The 22,472-nt window shown below is 43.1% G+C and overlaps 1 protein-coding gene across 6 annotated transcripts in view; it reads right to left on the bottom strand.

Annotated features, from left to right (window-relative positions):
* KDM2B (lysine demethylase 2B) overlaps window positions 1–22,472 on the bottom strand; it is a 106,499-nt gene that overhangs the window by 26,848 nt on the left and 57,179 nt on the right. For all 6 annotated transcript variants that reach the window (XM_041488440.1, XM_041488443.1, XM_041488441.1 and 3 more), the window contains 2 exons: window positions 18,641–19,095; window positions 11,823–11,909 (listed from right to left, as the gene is read on the bottom strand). In XM_041488440.1, the coding sequence (XP_041344374.1) occupies window positions 11,823–11,909; window positions 18,641–19,095 (542 nt within the window). The remainder of the gene's footprint in view (window positions 1–11,822; window positions 11,910–18,640; window positions 19,096–22,472) is intronic.

Here is a 22,472-nt window from a genome sequence, read left to right as displayed (position 1 = left end):
ATGTTTTCTGGAGGAGAGAGGAAGGGGGGAATGCATCTCATGACAGGCCTACAATGTTTTCAAGCACGAGCAAGGACGTGGCTCCAGCCGTGTCTGTGGTGCCATAACACACCTGGCCTGCAGCAGCAGCAGCAGGACAGACGACATCCAGAAGGAAAATGCCTGGTCCCACACCTGCCCGTGGGCAGACCAAGTCTCCACTAGCCCAGTTCCCTGCAAGGCTCCCTGTAACCTGGCTCACACTTGTCTGTCCCTCCGGCCTTTTGGCTCCGTAATCCAGAGGGGAGAAAAAAATAACTTGTGACATCCCCCAAGGACAATCCACCAGTCACACCACGGCGAAATGTCATTCACAGCAAATTAAATCATGACAGAGATCATCCTACTCCTCTCAATCTGTAACGCATTCCAGCACTGCTGATGTTGGCATTGGCCTCTCCTGGCTGCAGCAGGTTCCTTCCCAGTGTAACCCACAGCATTGCCTTGCAGCACCACAAGTGACAAGTGAGCTCTAATTACAGAGCCCGAGTTAGGACACACAGCTCACACATGCCAAGATCTTGGAATGATTTCCAAACGCTAAGTAAACTTTGCTGAGATGGTGTTTAAAAAAAAAAAGAGATAGGGTATGATATAAGATAGCAAAGTGGGAATCAGCAAGGGGGAAACAACACAATGAAATAATTGTTTCTGATTATAATTGCTCTCAAAAAAAACTTATCCTGTACAAGAGCAGCTAACCATTCAAAGGAATATTTAATACACAGAAGGAACTACTAAGAGACCATTTTCCAAGCTCAATTCTTTCAGCTTGTCTGCACTAGAGAACACTAAATTACAACAAATAGTGAGCAGCCCTTGTGTGAACAGTATCTAGTTGCCCAGCCTGGTGGAGTTTACAGCAGTTTAGAACACAAAATAAGCAGCAGTGACCCCAGTCCTGCCTGCAGTGGCAGAACTGTGTCCATACTCCAGCTTAGTGTGATACAGTTCAGTAATAAATAACATCCTTAATTACGCTGCTGAATGAGCCACAGTGAAAACTGCATGAAAACAGACAGCACCTTCTATTTTGAACTGTTGCTTTGATTGCACCTCACCTGAAGTCATATATAAGTCTCATCAATATCATAATCTTCTCCACAGAAACCAATTATGTTGTCACAAACTGAGACAATAACCTCAAGCGAAGAATAAACAGCAGGAGCAGATGAGTGCCAAAGAACCAGATTTTATTCTCATGCAAATATCCTTAAGTAGTAAAACCAAGCTGGGGGAGGACGACTACAACCTCTGTGCTGTACTCACTCACTCCTGAGCATCTCCTGTACCAACAGATTGCAGCTGCTGCTGAACAGGATCTGTGTTTTCCTATTACACACTAGAGTTTATGATGCTCAATAATGAAGCAAAATAAAGTTTTTTATGTGGCACAAACACACTTTTGATTTAATCTTCCCTTGAAACTTTTTATGCACCTTTACAGAGTATTATATTTAGCTGGTATTAGAAAAAAATATTTACACAGAAACAATTCGATCTCAAGTTGGTTGATATGCAAGTCCTTAAAAAAAAGATGTGATTTGAGCTGCTGCTGCTTTCTGTAGGCCAGCACATAAATTTTTGAAAAGGAAACCCACTGAGATGTTTATGAATCACAATTATTGACCTGTATCAGAATAAAAGAGTTACCTAGTAGCTTTCTAAGGTTCATTGTTTTGGTGTAAGAGTCCATTCACATGAAATATGATCTTAACTGTTGGGCCTGAGCAAATTTCATGACACTTTTCTCAAGAGTTTTAACCAATATTTCAGTTGTATTCTCAACACTAGCAGTGACAGTCTGACAGCCTAAATATCCACAATCTTACTACTTCCCATCTACTTCATCTGAACTATGACATAAGAGCTGTCATCAGATGCACTGAGTATCTGTCACCATCTTTTCAATAGAGTCTGATTGATCAACTTTAAATCAAATAAAGTAAAGCAAGATGAAATAATATTGACTGCTGCCTCCATGCAATGCTACTGCTCATACTTCCCTAACCAGTGTCCAGCACAGGAGATCCAAAGGCAGCAAGGGCTGTACAAACACCTCCTGGAGGACACAGCCTGGGCCGCTGCAGCAGAGGAGCAGCACCCAAACAAGAGCCCAGCAAACCCTGCTGACAGGAACTCCTCACTCATAAGTCTTAAAACCAAACAACCCTCCCAAAACACTGTGACATCTTAAAGAAGTAATGAGTAAAACTGTAGAATGGTGAAACAGGGTCCTCATCTATCACACAAGAGAGGCTCTTCTCTGCAGGAAGAGCCATGACATGACTGGGACTATCCACTAGGAAATGAGGGAAATCCTGCCATGCTTCCTTCTTCCACAGAGCCTTATGGCACAAAGCATTTCCACAGCTCGGTTTGTGTCTCCAAGAGCCATGTTCTGTCAGTAAAAGCAAAAACGAGTGAAGGAGGTTCCTAAGAAGATAAGCAGTGACTGCCATGCTGTGGAAGAACATGCAAATAGATGTGAAAGAGTGGATTAACCGGAATAGGAAACCTGCTTTCCTGCAAGAGGCTCAGTGTGCTCTGACACAGCACAGAACGCTGGGAGAGTCAGCTGTGTCCAACGTGTGGGCAGCAGCCTGAAAATCCAGAGACCAAACCCAAACACATGGTAAGCAAAGGAAAAGCTCAAGTGCTGTTTGCCTATGAGAGCTCATTGCTCATTGTCATCACCTACAAACTTGACTTGGATTTGTGGGGTAACATCCAGGAGTAAAACTAAACTACACCAGGCTAAGACTCGCAGCTTTTATTGGAATGTACCCATGTATTTTGTTGTATTTGTTATTTTCAAAAAGGAGAACACTGCTGTCCCTCTTCTATCTGGTCCACTGGTGCCCGCAGGAAAGTCCTGAAGTTGAAACATGCCCTCATTTATATTCTCAGCAGACTTTAATTTCAATGTGCTGTGGAACTAAGAGGAAGCCATCTTCTTGGGGACAGAACATACAATTCAATTTTGTTCTGAAAAGTGCACACAGGATTAATGTCCATAATTGCACGGCCTGTGCTGTGGAATGACAAACGCCTTTCCCACTGCTCTGCCAATGTGCTTCGATCCAGAAACAAAACTATCAACTTTCAGATACATACTCAAAGCTTGGATTGTTTTGATGTCGAGGTGGTGGAGAGCAAAAGGATGTTGGAAGTCTTAAACGAGGTTCAAACCTTAGCCTCTGTTGGCCAGCTCAGCAATAAACGTTAGCCAGGCTCCTGATGATAAAATCTGAGATCTGTCAACTCATTTCACACAGACTATCTAAGGAAAAGGTCTTAAGACTACAGTAGATTTCATCAGCACTTATACTGTCATGAAATAAAGAGAAAGCTTCTGTCTTGAAAAATGGTAGTCAAGGCATAGTTGGGAAAAATTCATATTACTGAATATTTGTGTCTGTGGTAGAAGAATGACAGTGGGGAGGAATACATAAATCTTCTTGCATGATACCTGGAGCACAACAGTTGGAAAACAGAGATGTCTGTTCATTTTTTTTTTCCAATCCATTTAGATTTCTAGTCAGAGTCAAAATGGCTCTAATTTACCTGTTTGATGTATTAATCACACAAAGGCATTGGTCAGATTTCAAAGCAAGTGGCTGAGAGTTGATAAGAAGTGAAAATATTAAGTCAAAGATGGAAGATTAAGAAGGTGCTCATTCAAGTCCTTGCTATTTATAATTACTCCCTGAAGGGACACAATATTTCAAGTACAGCCTCTTGAGGTGAGAAATAATCTGTCAAGTCACCAGGCAAAGGTGTTAGAAAATACTGAGGCAATAGGCAGTGAAGCTCTTTTGGAGAGTCACGGAGTGGGGTGGGTTGGAAGGGACCTTCAGGACCATCTTGGCACCTTAGGTAGGATCCACATCCACCAGACCCTGGAACTGCTCAGGTCTGCACAAATGAATTTGTCTGAGGACTGATGTGTGTAAGAGACTGAAACAGCACTCAGAAAAATAAACAGGTCAGGCAAGGAGCTGCCTTCCTGGGCAGCACTGCTCTGGGAAAGCAGAGGCTTGACAGGAACTCCCAGTAGCTTCAACAGCTTCCACTCCTTTGCACTGTACCCCGAGAAACCTTTGGTTCTGGTGCATCAGGTTTTTTTTCCTGCCTCCAAGTGTACTTAGCAGGGGAAGGCCTTAGTTTCATATGTGTACAGCTACTGTGGGAAGACCCCTAAAAAAATATCCCCCAAACATCAACTATGTTGTTTTGTGTCTTAATAGATTTGTCAAGAGCCAGAACTGGGTATTTTTCTTGAATGTATTTCAGCTGTCTCCTACCACATGGTATCTACTATCCTACAGTGTAAAAGAACACGAATTATTCAAAATTATTTAAATCACTGATTCCAATCACAATTTAAATCAGTAAAGAGAAAAACAAATTTAAATTGATTTAAATCCTCATTTTCTTTTGTACTTGTGTTATTTTCTAGGAGAAAAGTAATTATTAGCATCTGATAACTATGAAGAAATGCCTGATTTGCAGTAGATTATGAACTTTATAATCAGGACTTTTTATCAACAAAAAGGATTCACAATACACACATATTTGTATATGCAAATCTCCTTGTAGACTACTGGCATTTAAAATTGTTGTTGACACCAAACAGAGTTCAGGCTCTGCTGTGTGGGATCATTTCAAACACCTTTAAGCTGGTGCCTGGCAAGAATGAAATGTGACAGTTTAAATCTCTTTTTTGCTCCTGCACCACTTGGAATGACTGATGGAAAACTTATTTGAATCTCAACCAGAAAAATACACCATGCAACAACTTAGCCAGAATCTCAACCAGTAAATACATCACACAACAATTTACACAGGATTGTTTTGCTGTCTTATCTACCTTTATCTTTTTTATCCTTTCCAAACTTTTTCTAACACCAGATACGCTTGATTTTTACTTTAATTCTTAAGTGCTTGTTTTTAATTATCAGTATGTGCTTTCTAATACATTTGTATTCCCACAGGAAGTTCCCTGAGTAGATCTCCATGGAATGGCCTGTCTTAGGGAATCTGGCAGAGTTTTCCCACTGCTGCTACATGGAATGTTGCTTTCCTGGTGGTAGCCCCGGGCAGGCTCCTGAAGCTGATGCTGGTTTGATGTTGTGCCATTTCTACGTGCTCAGATCTGTTTCAGACACCACTCTGGTTAAAACACTAATTGCTGTAACGAGTCCCTCACTGCTCCTGCTTCTCTGGGTGGAGCTGGCCCAACGATAGCTATGGCAGGAATTCTTAGTAAGCAAGCAAGTAAAAACTGGAAGCACTTATTCAAAGGTTTTCAGGAATGTTCTTTGTCCACCTCACACCTCTCCCCCTGAACTGAAAGAAAGCCTGATATAAAACAATGCTCAGCACTTCTGAAAAATCACACTGGTTTCAAGTTAATCAAAACACTCCATTTTAAGCTTTACCCCCTAATTTTTGCATACAATCGAATTTATTGTGTCCACTGATTCTCAGTCCATTTACTTACTATCTCTTAGCTTTGATCCAATGCATAATGTCACATAAAATTGAATCCATAATTAAAGGAGCTCTGTTATTAAAAACTGGTAGATTTTCTTCTCTTCCCAGCACTTTTAAGGTGAAACACCAGAAAGAGGGGAGAAGTTTCCTTGCTGGAAATGGTGGCAGATGTATGGAAGTACATAGGAGCATCTATGGGGTCCAGATCTGGAGATGGTGGCTAATCCCATTGAATTTTATTATTTAAAATACAGGTTCATTCTAAAAAATCTACCACCCTTTTCATCACAGCTGTCCGCTGTTCTTCTGGTGTGCTCTTTGGTTCAGACTGTGAACAATGATCTGAAATCTTACTTCCAGCCTAAATCTATTTATGGGATGTTTATATTCACTTCTTCCCATGCCAACATTGTCCATTAGCTTCAATAACTCTTTTCCTGCCCTGATGATTATACTCCCTGAAGTCCAACAACAATCACCTCCCCGTTCAACTCTGCTGGGCCATGCTGAACCAGGCATGTCCTGCCAGTCTCTGCTCTCCAACATCACATCTTGAATATATGTGGTTGTGGAGTCCCACATTCACCCTCACCTCAAAACTACCTATAATGGAACTAGAACAGAGTAAAAAAAAAAAAAAGCTCAAATGTATGGATTTTATATGAGAAAAGACTGAACTGACTTGTGATTTTCAGCTTGGGAATAGAGGAAAAATACTGAAACACAGTAATGGGAAATAAAAAAATCCTTGACAGCAGAGATGAACAGAGACCTCATTCAAATTTCTCAGAATGCATGATACAGGAGGCATGAAGTGTATTTATGATATTAAAGGACAGATCTGAAACAACATAAGGAAGTACTTATCTACACAGAGCTTTATTAAACCGCAGGGGACACTGGCACAGGATGCTGAGGAGATCAAAAAGATCAACAGGTTCCACAAATTATTAGGTAAATTCACAGAGGAAAAAAAAAATTCTACTAGGGAAAACTAAGCAGAAAAGATGAAGATATAATCTTCCATCTTAACAGGGAAGATAAGCAAAGCGAATTTCTGTATTTCTGCTTTGTTCCTATGAGTCCTTTAGCACCACCAGGAACAGGACAGTGCTACAAGGACTGTGGGCTGGTGGAACATGACTTTCCTCAGCCTCAGGAATCAGCCTTTTGCTCTGCCTCTCACAGATTAGGTCATATGAGTTAATCCTTCTTTTTCAGATCCATGGATGTGTCTGCAGAATTCTGCAAAAAGGCTAATAATGGGGTACAAACTGAACTGCTGTAAGACAGAACTCACTCATGACAGAAATCAGATGCTGCCATCCCAAAAGGCCCCTTTCAATGTGATGCCCACCTGTGACCAATCCAAAAAAACCAGCCTGAGCGGCGCCTTCCTTTTTTTTTCCAATGATCATTTTTTATTCCTGGTTCTCATGCCCTGATACAGAGCTATGAATAATATTTGCACTGCCAACTGCAGGGAAACTGGTGTTTAAAAAAACCAATAATCCAATAAAAGTTTCAGTTTGTGGCCTTTACTAATTAATAGTATTCCATTAAATAGGAATATTACCATTTCCTTATTAGACTTCTCAGCTATCTTCTTTTAAAATCAACAGGTAAAAACTACATGGAGAAAGAGTATGAACAGGCATCAGAGAAACAGCCACATATTGCAGCACTGTTAACCAGCTCCTGAAAATTACAGCTCCATCTCCTGCTCACAGCCAGACCTAAATATATTTGGACACTCACTCTCATTGCAAATGCAGTGGCTTTAGTTTTGTGCCAGGTAAGAGAGATGAGAATCCAGCTCCCATTCTGCGTTTCTAACTCTTCACAGAACAGGAGAGTCCAAACATATTTTAGTTCTTTATAGCTGCTCTTCATAGACAACTAAAGATCTTTATCACGATAAAAACAGAAGGCACTGCCACAGAGTGTAATTACATGGTGTTGGAGTTGACTGTTTTCTTCCAGAAATAGGAAATAGTTTGAAAAACGTGGTTTCTGCTCAAGCCATATTCTGAGCTCCTTAAATAAAATACTATCCCTAATTCCTGTGCAGATAAATGGGAATTCTGGTACTGCAGGGCTGAGTAGCTCAATGGGTTTTGAGACTGGGCTTGGAAGGCACCACCTTCCTACTCCAGTGACCAGCTGTGAGTTGCCACAGTGGAAAATCAGGTTTAGGCTCCGTTCACACCACCCAAAAGTTCCTGTCCCAGGGATGGTGTAGAAGTTAGTTGGGATGATTCCTTGCTCCTCTTTAGTTGCTGAAGAACCCAGCATTTGAAGGCAGTGTGCCCTACGGAGCTCTTCCCTTCAGACACATGGCACAGCAGGATTTGCTCAAAGGGTGGACTTGATTATCCTGGAGGTTTTCGCAACCTTAATGATCCGTGACTGCAACCCCCCAGAAACACTGAGCCCTGCACCAAGTGAGGACAGGCCAGTGCTGCAGAGCCCCAGGCACAGGAACAGGATGGGGGCTGCACATCCACAGCTGCATCCGCGCCGGCAGCCAGTGGGAAATGTCCTGCCTGAAGGTACAGAAACTGTCAGCCAGCAGGACAAGCAGGTTTCAAATATCCACTCAGTCCCACATTCCTGATTCCTTCAACAGGCCTAAATTAGGATTGTTGTACATATCCTAAGACCACTGGCACTGGACTGTTGTCTCTTACTGTACAGCTAAAAGAAAAAGGTTCTTGCTTCTTCTGAAATAGTTTCCAAAGGGGGAAAAAAAAGGTGCCTAAAGGAGAGTAATTATTGTGCTAAATAACTATCAATAAATTATAAGAAGTACAAGCAACTCAAAATAGCTCCATAAAGATGAGTAAATATGATCTGAAGAGGTGTTTATGAATCACACTCCATCTCTCTTATTACAAAACAATAATGGTTCCTACATTTTACTACAGAACTTTCCACTGAAGATGCAAGAGATCTTTATAACCATTAATTTCACCTCCCAGCTGGGAAGCCCCATCTCCACCAGGACAAGCTCAGGGAGCAGGAATGTGCCATTCACCTCACACGACACAAGGTGCTGCAGCAGAGCTGGGAACAGGCGCAGACCCCGGCCTCCCATTTTGTGCATTAACCACAAGATCACCCAATGTCACCCAGTTACTCCATCTATTCACTAAACCATTGCTGATCATTTCTTCTGTTTCTTTTCCCGGAGAACCACTCTCTTAGTCAGGGAGCTGCAGTGTGACTGGCAGCCCCAAATGTTTTGGAAAGGGTGGACAGAGCGAGGCACCACTGCGGGGCCAGGACACACGGACGGACATACTTCCCTGTACTTGGTGAAATGTCCTGCCACTACACCTCCTCCTCTCTGAAGTGGGATCTGAGGTGAATGAACATTTTTCTGCCTTAAACTCCAGCATGTCACAGGCTTCAAGAGCCGTTCTGCAGCTCTGTGCATGCTGCTCACGTCACACTCCCAACACGTGAAAGAAAGTGACTCTGTTTTAAAGGGAATTATTATTTGCTGCTTCGAAAATCATTCAGGTTACCAAAGGCACATCCTTTCAAAACAAGTCAATGTAACCAAGCTCGACCTTCCCCAACTTGGGTTACTTACACAGACATTCCCTGACTTTAATCAGGGTTCTCTCCCTCTGCCCTTTGCTTTTCCCACTCCATCCCTTTTCAGTACTTGCTTCTCTCCTAATCCTGCTCTCTTGCCATTTCTAGTCTCTTCTCCTCCTTTCTTTACAGTAATTTCCATTTTCTTTGAAATGTTTTGGCATTTAATGCTGGCTTTATTCTTCCTTCTCCATCTGCTGCTCTTGTCTTTCTAAATCTCTTCTGGAGCCTTCTCTCGGGAGAAAGCAAGAGAGATGTACTCTGTTCCATGTACTGCTTCATCTTTCTGGATTTCAGTTCCCTTCTTTTCCTTCATGGCTTGGAATCAGACAATCCTCCTGTCCCTGGAAGCTGATAGCAACTAAAATGTCTCCTGCAGCCCCACATTAGCAGGTACTGTGCTGCACTGGATCTCCTGCTCCCTCTGAACACAAGGATCTCAGGAGAGCACTGGGAAATATCTGCCATTTCTCCTATAAAAACTACAAGAGTGCAGAAAGCAAAATTACTGGTAGATTTTACTCCCCTGCCTGGTGCTCAACATTTGTGGAATCTTCTGGCCATGGAGACTTGCTCCACCAGCTACAATCCATTTTCCAAGGGAGTTTCCCCCTCCCTAAGGGTTTTTCTTCTCTGTAAAATCTTCTATTTCATTATCAGGGCTTACAGGGAACAAAGGAGAAAAACCCAAGCTTAACTACTAAAACTGCTTTTAGACAAATCTCCCCTATATTGTCTTTCCCACAGATTTAAATTTGGAACTCAAAGGCTCAGCTCTAAGATGTCTCTTCCCAGCCTGCTGGCTTGGCCTCTGTTCCCAGGAAGGGAAATAGCTGCAACATGGAAGATGACAAGGACATTTGCCCATTAGAAGCACAACAACAAATTTCTCTTGGGAAATGTGCAGCCCTATCTGCAAGTGTACCTTTGAACTAAGACATAAGACACAACAGAAACTGATCACAGATTAAGCAAAGCAAATATTAAGAGAATGGTGAAAGCATTTTTTTTCTGCTATCAATTTTTGTTTATTTCCAAACTTCAAGTCTGACTTTCCGTGAAAGTTTTCCTTGTGTTTGTTATTAACTGGTATGTTTGATATTGTCATACCAGTGGGAATGATGCCTCCTGAATGTTTTTGCTTTCAGAAAAGCAGAAGGAAAATAAACACCTGAAAAAAAAATCCCTTGCAGCCAGCAAGATGGATTTTGCAAAAAAGGGTGAGATTTAAGTCATAAAAATTACAAATCCTTTACAGTTGCAGTTACATTGCCAATACACAGAAATAAAATAGAAGAAATGAAGCATTTATCAAGGTTCCAAAATAAAGTGAAGAAGAACATTAACAAATGCCAAAGCTTATAAAAGCCTCAAAGCACTCAGATCCTCCCTTCTCTCACAAGCTCAAAAGGGAGTCAGTTGTTCCTCAGTTTTATCTTACATGTTTCCCACACCACCTTTTCTCTGGTCACAGAGATTTTGCTTTATTCAATGCCTAAAATATACCTGACCATGGAATGAGCAGCAGCCATAAAACCAGAGGAGTGGAGAATCCCACACCTGTTTCTCAAGGTTTTCCACTGTTGTTTCTAAACCAATGTTTTAAACACAGAGCATATTCCCATGGATTTATTATAAGCTAAAAGGAAAATATGTATTTGACAAGACCCAACTCCTCTGAAATGTGCTGAGCTGAAGCCCAAAGAGACCAAGAAGGAACGTGATGTGCTCATCCTGCCCCACTCTCCTCTGGCAGTTCCATGTTTATGGTCTCCTACTTCCCACCTGCAAACAGCAAATTCTCATGGCTACACGTGCCACACCAAGCTCACCAGCACAAAAAGTGAGAACTGAGTGAATTGTCTTCCCTGGTAATTATTTGAAAGGTATCTGCAGGGATAACGACAGATTTCCAGATCGAAGCCTGATTTAAGCTGACCGACCCTTTCAGCATTTCTAAAGAAATAATGGATTACAAAACTAATTCAGTGAAAAATGAAAGTAAAAATAGAAGCGATGAGACATCTTCTAAATAAGCAAAGCTGCTTTTACAGCGTGCTGAATAACTGCAGTGTGGTAAACATACCACTGTTATAAATAACAACCAGCCTTTTGACATTGTTCTTTCGTTAATTATTTCAAACTCTTTATCAGCCTTAACGAAGCAAACCTCATGGTTCTCCTGCAAAGTGAAAAGAATTACTCCCATGTATAGGAGGAAAAATTAGGATATAAGGACAGAAAACAACGCTTCAAAGCTACAGTGGCACATGTACAGAGCACTCAGGAAGTCTGATAGTGTAAGAGAAAAACCATCTCCTTGTTCAGACGAGAGTGTTCCCTAAGTGACTGATTTGTAGCATTTACACATCATTTAATTTTACACAAAATGCATCAAAATTTTTAGATTTAACCATAATTAGTAAACGATTTAGACATATCAAAGTTTTATACTGGTAAGTAAGGCTCAAATTCCTTTTAAATGGAAACTCTGATTTCTCCCTACTAAGGCAATTTCTTGTTTTGTTTCAAGTCTTAATCATAAAACCATTAAAAGTAACATTTTGTGTTAAAAATGCTAGCAGCTGCCAACAGATAATACACAGCACTTTGTCAGATTATAGATAAATAAACACCAGACCAGGCACAACAATGGGTAGTAAGTAATTGTGTCTCATTACCTTTGTGGTCTTCTTGGGCCAGCTGACCACAGGGACACCCGAAATGGCAAGATTTTGGTCATCATCAGCATGTTCCTTTAGTATGTTCTGTTGCAAAGGAAAAGGCCTTTATTAACCAGAGAAACATTTCTCCAACTCAAGAGTGCAGAGACCTACAGAAGAGAATACTCTGCTCTCATGGCACAGGGACAAGATCTCTGCAAGTTACTCTTGCTTCCAAACTTCCAATTCCCACTGAAACTCTAGACCCAGTCATTAACATCCAAGATGTGAAACTTCTTGCAAAACAGACAGCAAAATCAGCCATCAATCACCTCAAATGTTACAGAATTCTTTAATATTGGTGTGTCCAAGATCGGTGTCTTACCTCTATCACCTCCTTCCCTCAAATCCAGGTCATTAAATCCCAGCTGACCCCACAACTGATCCCTTCTCTCCTAATCAAGGCTACAGAAGGCCTGAGAAGCAACGAGGCTCTGCCCCTGTTATTTCAGCCATCACAGGGCAGCAGGTGTGTAGTCTGGAGCAATCCTCAGATGCCTGATCATTCAGGTAAGTCAAGAATAAAAACGTACTCTGGAACATTTAATCTTTTTGCAAATGGCAATCCAAGAGCACCATCATTCCCACTGCCCTTCCTGCCCCATGATGGGCAGGACAGAGCTGCAGGAATCCAGCTCCCTTTATGTGACCAGCTGAGGCATTCAGGTTCCTGAGTGTTTGCTAGGAAAGGATCTGACTACGGACAGCATTAAGGGAAAAAGACTGGTCTCCCCTCCCTTCCACCCCCACCAAGCCCTTTTCTTTGATGCACTGTTCTAGAAATTTCATGAGTGGGTTGCACAGGCTGACACAGCTTCCACCACTGTGAATCACTCCCATGACCAGTAACTCAGCACAGAGGTGGTAAAACACTCCGTGGTGCAGCTGGGAATAGGCCACGCTCGCCTCCCGTGACTCCCTACATGCTCACTGATTTAGCTACAAAGCTCTTCATTTTGGAGTTCAGGTGGCTGAAAAGGAAGAAATGAAAACAAAAAAAAAAAAAAAAAAAGAGTCAGAAGGAGGATTCTGCTGTGCTGCTGAAAACTGAAGGCCAAATCAGCACCAACAGGTTAAAGACCAAAAAAAAAAAGCTCCAATAGAACAAATGAGAACTCCAGGTTGGAAATTACTTCAACAGAATATTTAGGAGATGACCCCAGACAATGAAGTTCAGCAGTGCTGTTCCCAAGTATATTAAAAAAGCTTAATTAGCCAACAACAGGCAGCAGGCTCTGTCAGTCCCCAGTGCAGCACTCTAGTAATTAGTAATTTCACACACTATACAAAAAGAGCTTAAAATACAGTAATTGTTTTAATAGGGAGTGCACTTGGAATTCATCTGTAATCATCCAACTAAAGCCCAGAGTGTGATGGCATGTTCCAGTTCCCAGGAGCCTGAGTTTGGATGAGTGTCCCTGGGGCTGACTCTCTCCCTGGAGCTCAGACAACCTGTCACACTGAGCCCAATTCCCCAGCCTGTGCTGAAATGAGAGCTGTTACCAGCAGGCACACAGCCCCAGCACAGAGCTGCTCCTGCAGACAGCAGCACCCCAGCACGGCTGTTGGTGATGCTGCTTAGGCTGAAAGCAGCACCAGGGACCAAAATAAGCGATACCAGTACAAGCCCAGTTTCATCAGCCTGGTGCTGTGGCTGCACTCAGAGGTTTGTAAAGCTGAGCAGTAAAACCCAGCTTGCCCCAACCTGGCTGTGATGCAGAGTCTGTATTGTACCTGCTCTTCCAGTGCAACACCCAACAAGTTTTAATCATTGGCAAATTAACTCGTGGCCAAGCTGAGGAGCACCTCTTTTCTCATGTCCTTTTCATTTGGAGAGAGATCACTGCATTAACTGAGCTGTGACCACATTCTGAAAGTTCAATCCTAAAACTGAGAGCTCTTTTGTATTCTCATCGCAAAGCCAAAATTCTCCAGAACAAGGAGGCAGCTTGAGAGCCATAAACAAAGGACAAATTAATCCCTTTTTACTTTGCTACTCTTAGGTTTGAAAGCCTGTAAGACAGAAAATCTTAACATTTCCACTAACGACTGTCAGAGACTTGGAGTTCAATGGAAAGCACAGTATATTCCAAGAACTTGGCAAGGTAATGAAGGTTTCTTGTTATCATATGTATCACGTGAAAATATTATCCAAGGAGAAATGCAAAACTATGGCAGCTTATCATCTGAGGCAGCTGAAAACAACGGCTGTCTGCACAGAGCACAGCACAGCCACAGTTGCGCTGACTGGAGCGTCAAGTGTCAGCTCACAACAGGCTGGGGGAGGCAGGGTTTTGTTCACCTGCTTAAAAACAAGAAAAAAGAAGATAAAGAAAAGCCATGGGGCTCCAGTTAGAGGAACAACGTGATGCTCTTCCAGCACAAGGTGGCTCGATTCATTACACTTGAGGGCTGTGGTGACAACAGCAGGTATGAAGGGAAGAAGCTGATTAACTGTATAAGAATTCAGCTTAGCCATTAATTTCAAAAGCACAGCAAGGAATGACTCCCCTGAAATGCATTCAGTAGAGGGAGGTTTTTTTCTGTCATCAGAATGGGAAGGGGGTAAGATTTCTTGGCAAGAAAAAGTAAGAACATATTTCAGTAGATATCATCTGTCTTGCACAAGAATCTTCTCCTGCTGCCAAGGAGCTGCAGATATTTGACAACCTCTGTTCTTCAAACCGAGTTTCTTCTGCTCTAATGGACTTCCACTGGCCCTTCTGAAGAATAGCAGTGTTTTTGCTTTGAAGTGGGCAAGGTCTGTAGCATTAGTAAGAGGCAGATCTCACAATCCTGTTCCCTAAGAACAGCAGAGGAATTACCATCCTCTGGTACCACACAGAAATGTTATGTGCAGAAATCAGAGGCTGCACACAGGTGAGAATCCCTGGCAGTGGGTTTAATGTGTGTGGGCTGCAGTGCCACAATCCAAGGTCTGCTCAGCTTCACCTGTCCTGTGATGTGGAGTGCATCCTACACCAAGGAGTACAGTGGTGACCTCTTCTTCATGCATAAGCCCACCCCAGCACTGCTGCAACCACCAGGGATTTAATTCCCTGTTTGGGCTGAGGGAAGAACCGACCTGCTCTCCAAGTGAGGCCTGTTCCACTCTGCAAATAAGCCTCCCTTGTGCTGCTGCACTCCATCGATCAGGGTGATAAATGGGTGCTCAATCTGCAGAGGCAGCAGTTGGCACTTCTGGATTGCTGTGTCCCCACCAGACAGGCACACTTAGTTTGGAGCTCAGATGATGTGTAAGGAATTTACACAGGCTTAGTTTAGTTTTCAGTCTCCCTTCTGGTAAGGAAAATAAATTACTTTACTTCAGAAAGTCTCACCTACTTGACATTAAATAGCTGTAAATAGCTGTGGTTGTGTTTACCACTAAGAGCAGTAATCCAGTCACCCATCCTTTACCGTGCTCTTGCTCAGCTGGGAAAGCATGGATTCTTTGTGAGCTACCCCGATTAGTTCTGTGAAACTTCACATCACTGAATAAAATGGTTTCCTTTCTCCAGTTTAACTATCCATATCCTGTTTTCTGAAAACATTAATTATCTTCCTAAAGCACAAAGACAGACTTGAATGTCATACAAAAAAAGTTCCTGAGTGTATTTCATTAAGAAATAAAAGTGCTAGAATAAACACTGATTTATTTGCTTCAGGAAGAAACTTGTTTAAGACTTTCCCAGCAGAGCAAGAGCTTTCAGACTTTGTCAGAGCATGTTCTTGCTATGCATTTGTTAAAAATAACTCTCAAATGGGTGCACTAAAAGGGTACTTCTAATAGGAAGCATTATTAATACATCACATGCCTGAAAGTTGGGTTGCCCATGAAATAAACCTTGTTAATACAGCCAAATACAGTCACAGCATGGGTCATACAGCTCCTGCAGGATTCCTGCCTCCATTCAGTCACACAGCTGACTGAATGTGCTCTGGGTATTCATCAGGGTGAGGTAAAGGGGCCAGACCTCTGCTCACTCCACTGCTGATGCTATCAGCAACCCCCCCACGTTATTATCTGTACAGGTTGGAAAACTTGTAGCAAAGAACATGATTCAGTGGTCAAGGAGATAAATACCATTCTGGAAAATGGACTGTATTTCTTCCTCTGCCATTATGTCTTTATGTGGTACAGGGCAAATCTTTAAGTCAATATTCCACAGGGTGTCATGAGTTGTGTGCTCCTGCTCTTCCTCATGCCTGGCTTGGGATCTGGATGCTAAAGATCAGAACTCCTGCTCTGCAGAAATGTTAAGCCATGACTGTTTCAATACAATTAAAATCATATTTTGCACATATCATTGTTAAATACACTAACTGTCCTGGCACATAAAGCCAGTACCCAAAATTACTTTTATCTTAATCTCTCTGCACCCCAGTTCCCTGGGGTAACAACAGCTCATCCATTATGTGTGGAGCAGTGGGTGGAGATCCTTGGGAATCTCAAGGGAAAATTCATTCACCCTGTCCAGCTAAGGGGCTGAACATCAGATGGGTGGAACAGCTGCATCCTCACACCAGGGAACCCTGGATCCTGCAAGGACCATTATGCTGGAGCATGCTCAGAGGACTAAAATCTGTCACTTGGCAACTCCTCCCTCAGCACGCCCCATCCTTTGAAGATAAAAGCTCTAAACACACTCACACACTTGGGTTTGATTTTTCTTTTTTTTTTTTTTTTTGAAGTGAATAAACTGAATAAAACAAACCTCATGTCTGAGGACATTGCACTCCACTGCACTGCTCTCTACCACACCAAGGAGCACAGTGGCAGAAAGGAGGGATGGCTCTTGCACCCAGGATCTCAGAAGTAGATGGGAATGGGTCACACCTTGTCACTGGCTGCCTGTGACAATCTGCTGATGAGCAAAGAGAAGGCCTGTGCTGGAATCCTGGACTGCCCCTGACCTGGGAGGCAATGCACTCATCTGCCCCTAACTGCCCCCATTCCTTCAGAGCACCTGGGAAGTGGATAGTGAAACCCCAAGCAGTTATGGAGGAAGCTGACTGCATGGGCTTTAACTAATTTACTCTGCCATACTGGCTCCCACTCTCTGAAGACTGAGGGCTGCCTTATATGTGGGTCAATACTGTAAAAAAGATGGGTGAGAAAGTTCTTTAGCACTTCTTTAGACACTGTTCAAGAAGATGTTTGAGTTTACATGGTTTTTAAAAAGTCTTACTCTGGCTAATCAGTCACAGACTGGCCCAACATCCAGAGGTGATTCCAGGGGAAACAATCCTGCTGATGTTTAGATGTGGTCATGGGCTCTTTAACCAGCAGGGAACCATCAGTATCCAGATGTTGGGTTACATCCTTATGGTTACAGCATGTGCTGGCAAGGACAGAAAGTTTAGAAGCAGGCAGTTATCAAAGGAGATGGAACTCAAGCTATACACCATAACTGGCAGGTGCTCACTTAATACCAGTTACAGCACAGTATCACCAAAAAGGTGATACTGGCCTTTTTTTAAACAGACCATTGTAGTTCTCCATCTCTGTAGTCAGTGAATCCACTGTTCTGGAGAGGAATAGGAAAACAGATACTCCCACACAGAGCTTTAAGCCAGATTCACATATGGTACCTTGCTGTGTTCTAGGGAGATGTCTCACAGCACTCTGGAGTCTGGCATCCAAAGAGGGAGCAGGATCCCACTGGGAACATCTGCACCAGCCATTATATGTTGCACCCCTTTCTGGATTTTGAAGTGAAAATTATCCTGTGCATCAAGCTTGGAGAAGTAACATGACCATTCTTTCTGCTTCACCACAAATTCAACTTCTGGTCTTCATTTTGATTTCTGATTAAAAGATGACTGATCCCAGAGCAAGCTCATGAATCTACAACTGCAACTCTGAGCAGGTGTATCCACTTTCATGTACAAAGTGAATGATTTTGCAAGAAGAGAATTTCTGAGCTCTTGTGGTTTACCAGAATGAGAGCAGTGCATCACACTTCCAAGCTCCAAGATCAGGGAATATGGTTCCACTGCACACTGCACATGTTCAGCCTTCTCTAATGGCTTTGAAGCCTTTCTAAGCAGCTGTTACACCACTTGCACTAAAATAGTACAGGCTCCCTCCCCATTTACCACATAAACACATATTTTTCCCCTCAGATTGTGCCTTACAAAGCTCTTGTGTATAGAAAATATGTAACTGAAGATCAATACTGTTCACAGACTGAAAATCTACAGAGAAGTTGTGTCACTAGTGAGTACTCACTCCTCACACCAGCTCCAAAACCAATATATTGTACCAGTGGAGAATAATTATCAACCTATAGAGGGCAATGGAGGAAAGGAAAATGAAAAAGGTGAAAGGAAAAAAAAAGCAGCTGGAAGTGTTAGACAATCTATCTCCTGAGCTGCAATCAAGTATTTACATTTTGAATGTGTCAGCTAATGAGGTGTACACCAGGGAGACACAAGACCAAAAAGGGCTGATTAAAAGTGTAAATATAAACAGACTTTTTGAGGTATAATATTTACATGTGAAACATAACAAGTGCTGAATTATGAGAGGATACAAACTTTTGGCCACTACTGTGACAGTCAGAAAGGACTGTGTCACTTAAATCTGGCTGCAAACAGGAGCCAGAGACAGCTTTGGTTCAAGGAATCATTTCCCTGTCAGGCAGAGCAGCCTGACATGAGCTGGTCACCACACAAAAGCTGCCACCCCTCTGCAGCAGAACTTTGCCTTCTGCTCTCCTGCTGTGCCCACAGAGCAGAGTTTGTGTGGATCACCAAGTTATCAGACCCACCTTCATGTCCTCCAGGAGAGCCTGAGGGTCTTCAATGCCTTCTGGAACACACTTCTTGTTCTCTGGGAGAGATTCAAGCTTTTCCACCAGGGCTTTTAAACCCTTCAGTTCAAATTCTGTGAGGTGAGTCCATTTGGTTGAAACTTCTGTAGCTGGAGACCCCGTGGGTGTTTTGGGATAGTCCGTCGGGGTCGTTGATTTTATGCTGTCATCTGACTCATTAGACAAAGTTCTTTTCAGGTACCTCATCACTGTGGCTTTTTGTTTCCTCCCTGCAGCCTCCTTCCCTTCTGAGTGTGTGCTGTTGGGTGAGGAGGAGCCATCCACCAAGGATTTGGAGTTCTTATCCAAGCTGTCATCCTTCTCCTCCTGGAGATGGGCATCACAAGATTCTTCATCCATGTCTAACCACGAATCTGATGAGTAGCTGTCTGTGCTGCGTTTTCTTTTTGCATCTGAAAGTTAGAAAAAGAATGCTGAATTTTTAGCCAGTGTAACCTCACAGCTGAAGCACTTCTGTACCACTGGGGCCAGGTGCTGCCTATTTCAAAGGGCACTGGAGAATGGTTTAGTGAGTATGTGACAGGAATGGGCTTTATTCAGCTGATTTTTAATTTTTTTTTCTTTGAGGGGGGCGCTTGTTTGTCTGTTTTAATGCTGGTTTTCATTAACATCTACTCAGTTCAAATGACTGGGAAACATTTAGGGAAAAATTATGCTTTCTTCAAAGCTTCAGTCCTCTATGCCTTCAATTAGGAGTAGGCAGAGCTCTTAAGTCACACACAATTAATTTTCCCACAAATCCGAAAAAGACCAGATTCGGCAGCTTTACAGCTTTAAGAGGAGAGTTAGCACAGAAGGAGGAGGGGGAAATGATGGGAGAAAGCACGTTAAAATGCTGTACATCATCATTCTTCCAGGAACCCTGCACAGCACAAAATCAACTCCTCACTACTTTTCCTCTCTGCAAGCAACAAACTGTTGATAAAACAAGAACCCCCAGTTGTTAGTGCATGAATACTCATTGCTCTTCTGAGACAGAGGATTTCAGCTGTGCTTATTTTACGACAACAAGACAAAACACACTGAGAAACACAGGGATTGTCACAGCTCCATGCTACTGGTTTTCTTAATGCCATTCCTGATACATTTTAGATACTTCTCAGGAAGATTTAAAGGCAAGTTTCTGAGTCTAAAGAACTATTAATCTTAATTTCCCCCTAAGAGCCCCAGTTGTTACCCAACTCCGTGCAATCAAGCAGTGAAAGCAATGTAGGAAACCAGTGGCCATGGTTCCCTCAAGCACACATCTTTTCTTATTTATTAGACACAATTTCCCTTACCAAGTGAACAACATTGAATGCAGGCTAGCAACAGCAGGAATTTCTGTGGAAAACACAGTTAACACTGGCAACACCCAGTTAAATCAATGTGAATTTTATTGCTGGCTGAAATGGGTATGAGATCGAGCTGCAAACAAAAACACACTGCGAAGGAAACAGAAGTCACACAGAAAAAGTGAGAGAACAATTAATGAAAAGTTCCTTTCACAGCTTCCATGCTTTGCAGTGCAGTAGCTTTGGATTAGGACAATGTGAACCATGCTTAAGGAAGGATTAAATGGACATTAATGAGAATGCTCAGCATCCGGTTGTTTAACAGTGAGGTTCAAAACAAATGCTGGAGCCCAGTTCCAAGCTGCAGAATTCCTCCTGGTCACAGGAACACTCCTTGTCTGTGCTCAGTCTGCACCATCCTGTCACAAACACACTGGACAGAGGTGCCAAGGCAGTGGCAGTGTCTGAGGCAGCTTGCTCAGCCTGCCTGGCTGCTCAGCTCTGCAGTTCCCAAAAAAAGCCCTGCAGGGCCAGCTCAGCTCTGTGTGTCACTGCCCCAGAGATATGAGTTGGTCACCTCACACATCCCAGGGCAAGTGTGCTGCTGCTACAGGGTCTGCAAAAACCCAGCATCTCCATCCACTCTACTCCTTCAGACAGGATTACATTTTTCCTCAAAACCAAAATGGCCATAAAATGACTCCTGAAAGGTAAGTTTAAGCTGAAATGCCTGTGAAAAGATGGCAGCCACAGAAAGCACCAGCTATCAGCAAGGCAGGGTGCAGCTAAATCCAGCTCCATCCACAGGGAGGGTAACTTCCTTCCTGCAATCCTCCAAAAAAGCCTCACAGATTATTTTGTGTGCTGAGGTGGTGGCATCAGCACTCCAAAGCAGCTCCTCCTCTCTGCTCTGTGCTAATACACCCCCATGCTTCTCTTAGAAAAATAAAGAGGATTAGAAAATATCTTAACTAGAACATTTAAAACCCACTCAGTTATCCAACTTTTATTTCACACTGTTTTTTCCTTTGTCCACAGTAGCAAGCACACGTACCTACCTCAAAGGCTACATAATCAGCTTATGTCATTCTCCCATTTTACAACTGAGGAAACAGATGCTTGGGAGAAAGCACGATTTGCTCATTGTCACACATCAAATCTAGGGAAAAACCAGGAATGAGAATCCAGGCTGTCGGATCCAGGGCTGGAGCCCCCTTCTCTGAGCCACACAGCCTCGGTGAGCTGTTTTACAACTGACTCAAGCACAAAGCCCAGCCTCAATGGGAGAAAATGCCAGAGTTCTGGCATCAAACAGGAGAGGGTGGAAACAGATCCACATCCCTACGCTGCCAGGACGGTGTCATTAACAGAAAGTAGTGTAAATCTGCACAAAGAAAATCGTGTTTCTGTCCTCCTGTGCTGTAGCTCTGCTGAACAGGAACTAATGGCTGTAAGTGGGGCAAAGCACAAGTGTAAATAAGGCCTAAAGAAAACGAGGGAGATCACGTTATGGAGGTGGGAATAATTTACTCCAAGTAACGCTCCGGTGCGAGGAGAAAAATCTTCCAAGAGAGATCTCCACTTTTTGTCTCTTGCTCTAATCTATGGAAACAAAAGGCAGGAGAGGAGTGGAGCACCAGAGCATAGTGGGGGCCTGTTCCCAGGAGAAGGCAGCACACGGAGGGGGGCCAGCAGTTCCGTTCTGCCAGCTGCCACCGCGTCCCTGCCACCGCGTCCCTGCCACCGGCCGCTGGCACGAGGCAGCCCCGCCGTGCCAGCCACACCTGGGCACAGACAGGCAAAAACAACTCCCACCTAACCCCAAACAAACACCACCACAGCAGTGCATGCTCCCTGCATGCCTGGCAGTCACTTCAGCCTTGCCTAGCTTTCCCATGGGCACGGGGCTTGCTGCTAACCCGGAGTGCACCAGGCTGTTCTGGAGCACCAGGGGATTACAGCGCTGGTGCACCACCGGATTAAGAGCAGGCTGCTCTCAAAACACAGCAACTGTCTGCTACTGCTGCTAATCTAAAAAAAAAAAGCACCGAGGGAATCAATAATGGAAGGATAACTTCAAGGTGAGGGAGATTCAATTTTGTGTTTTCAAGTGTTTTGTTGTAATGCAACATGCCATGATTTTTATTTATTCATTTCAATGAAAACATTGTCTGACAGAGTTACTGTGCTGTGAGCTGAGGCCCTACATAAGCATAATCTGCATTTACTTTGTTGAGAAGTGCATTTTAAGCACTGTATTACCAGGGCTCCACTGACTTGGAGGTTTCTGGTTTATTAAGTCTCTCTGTGGGAAACAGCACCTGCTCAGCTCAACTGTTTCTTCTTCTGAGTCAATGCCCCAATGAGTCCCAGGTCTGAACCCCAGTTTCAGAGGGGTTATCCAGTCTGGGCTCCCACACAACTTAGTGCAAAAATACCTTCACCCCTTCATCTCAAAGCAAATAAAACCAGCTCATACAGACTAGTCTGTGATC

Source organism: Pyrgilauda ruficollis, unplaced genomic scaffold (assembly GCF_017590135.1).
Source record: "Pyrgilauda ruficollis isolate IOZ18807 unplaced genomic scaffold, ASM1759013v1 scaffold9, whole genome shotgun sequence".
NCBI lineage: Eukaryota > Metazoa > Chordata > Aves > Passeriformes > Passeridae > Pyrgilauda > Pyrgilauda ruficollis.
The sequence above is the reverse complement of the archived record's forward strand: the minus strand, read 5'-3'. Positions and strand labels throughout refer to the sequence as shown.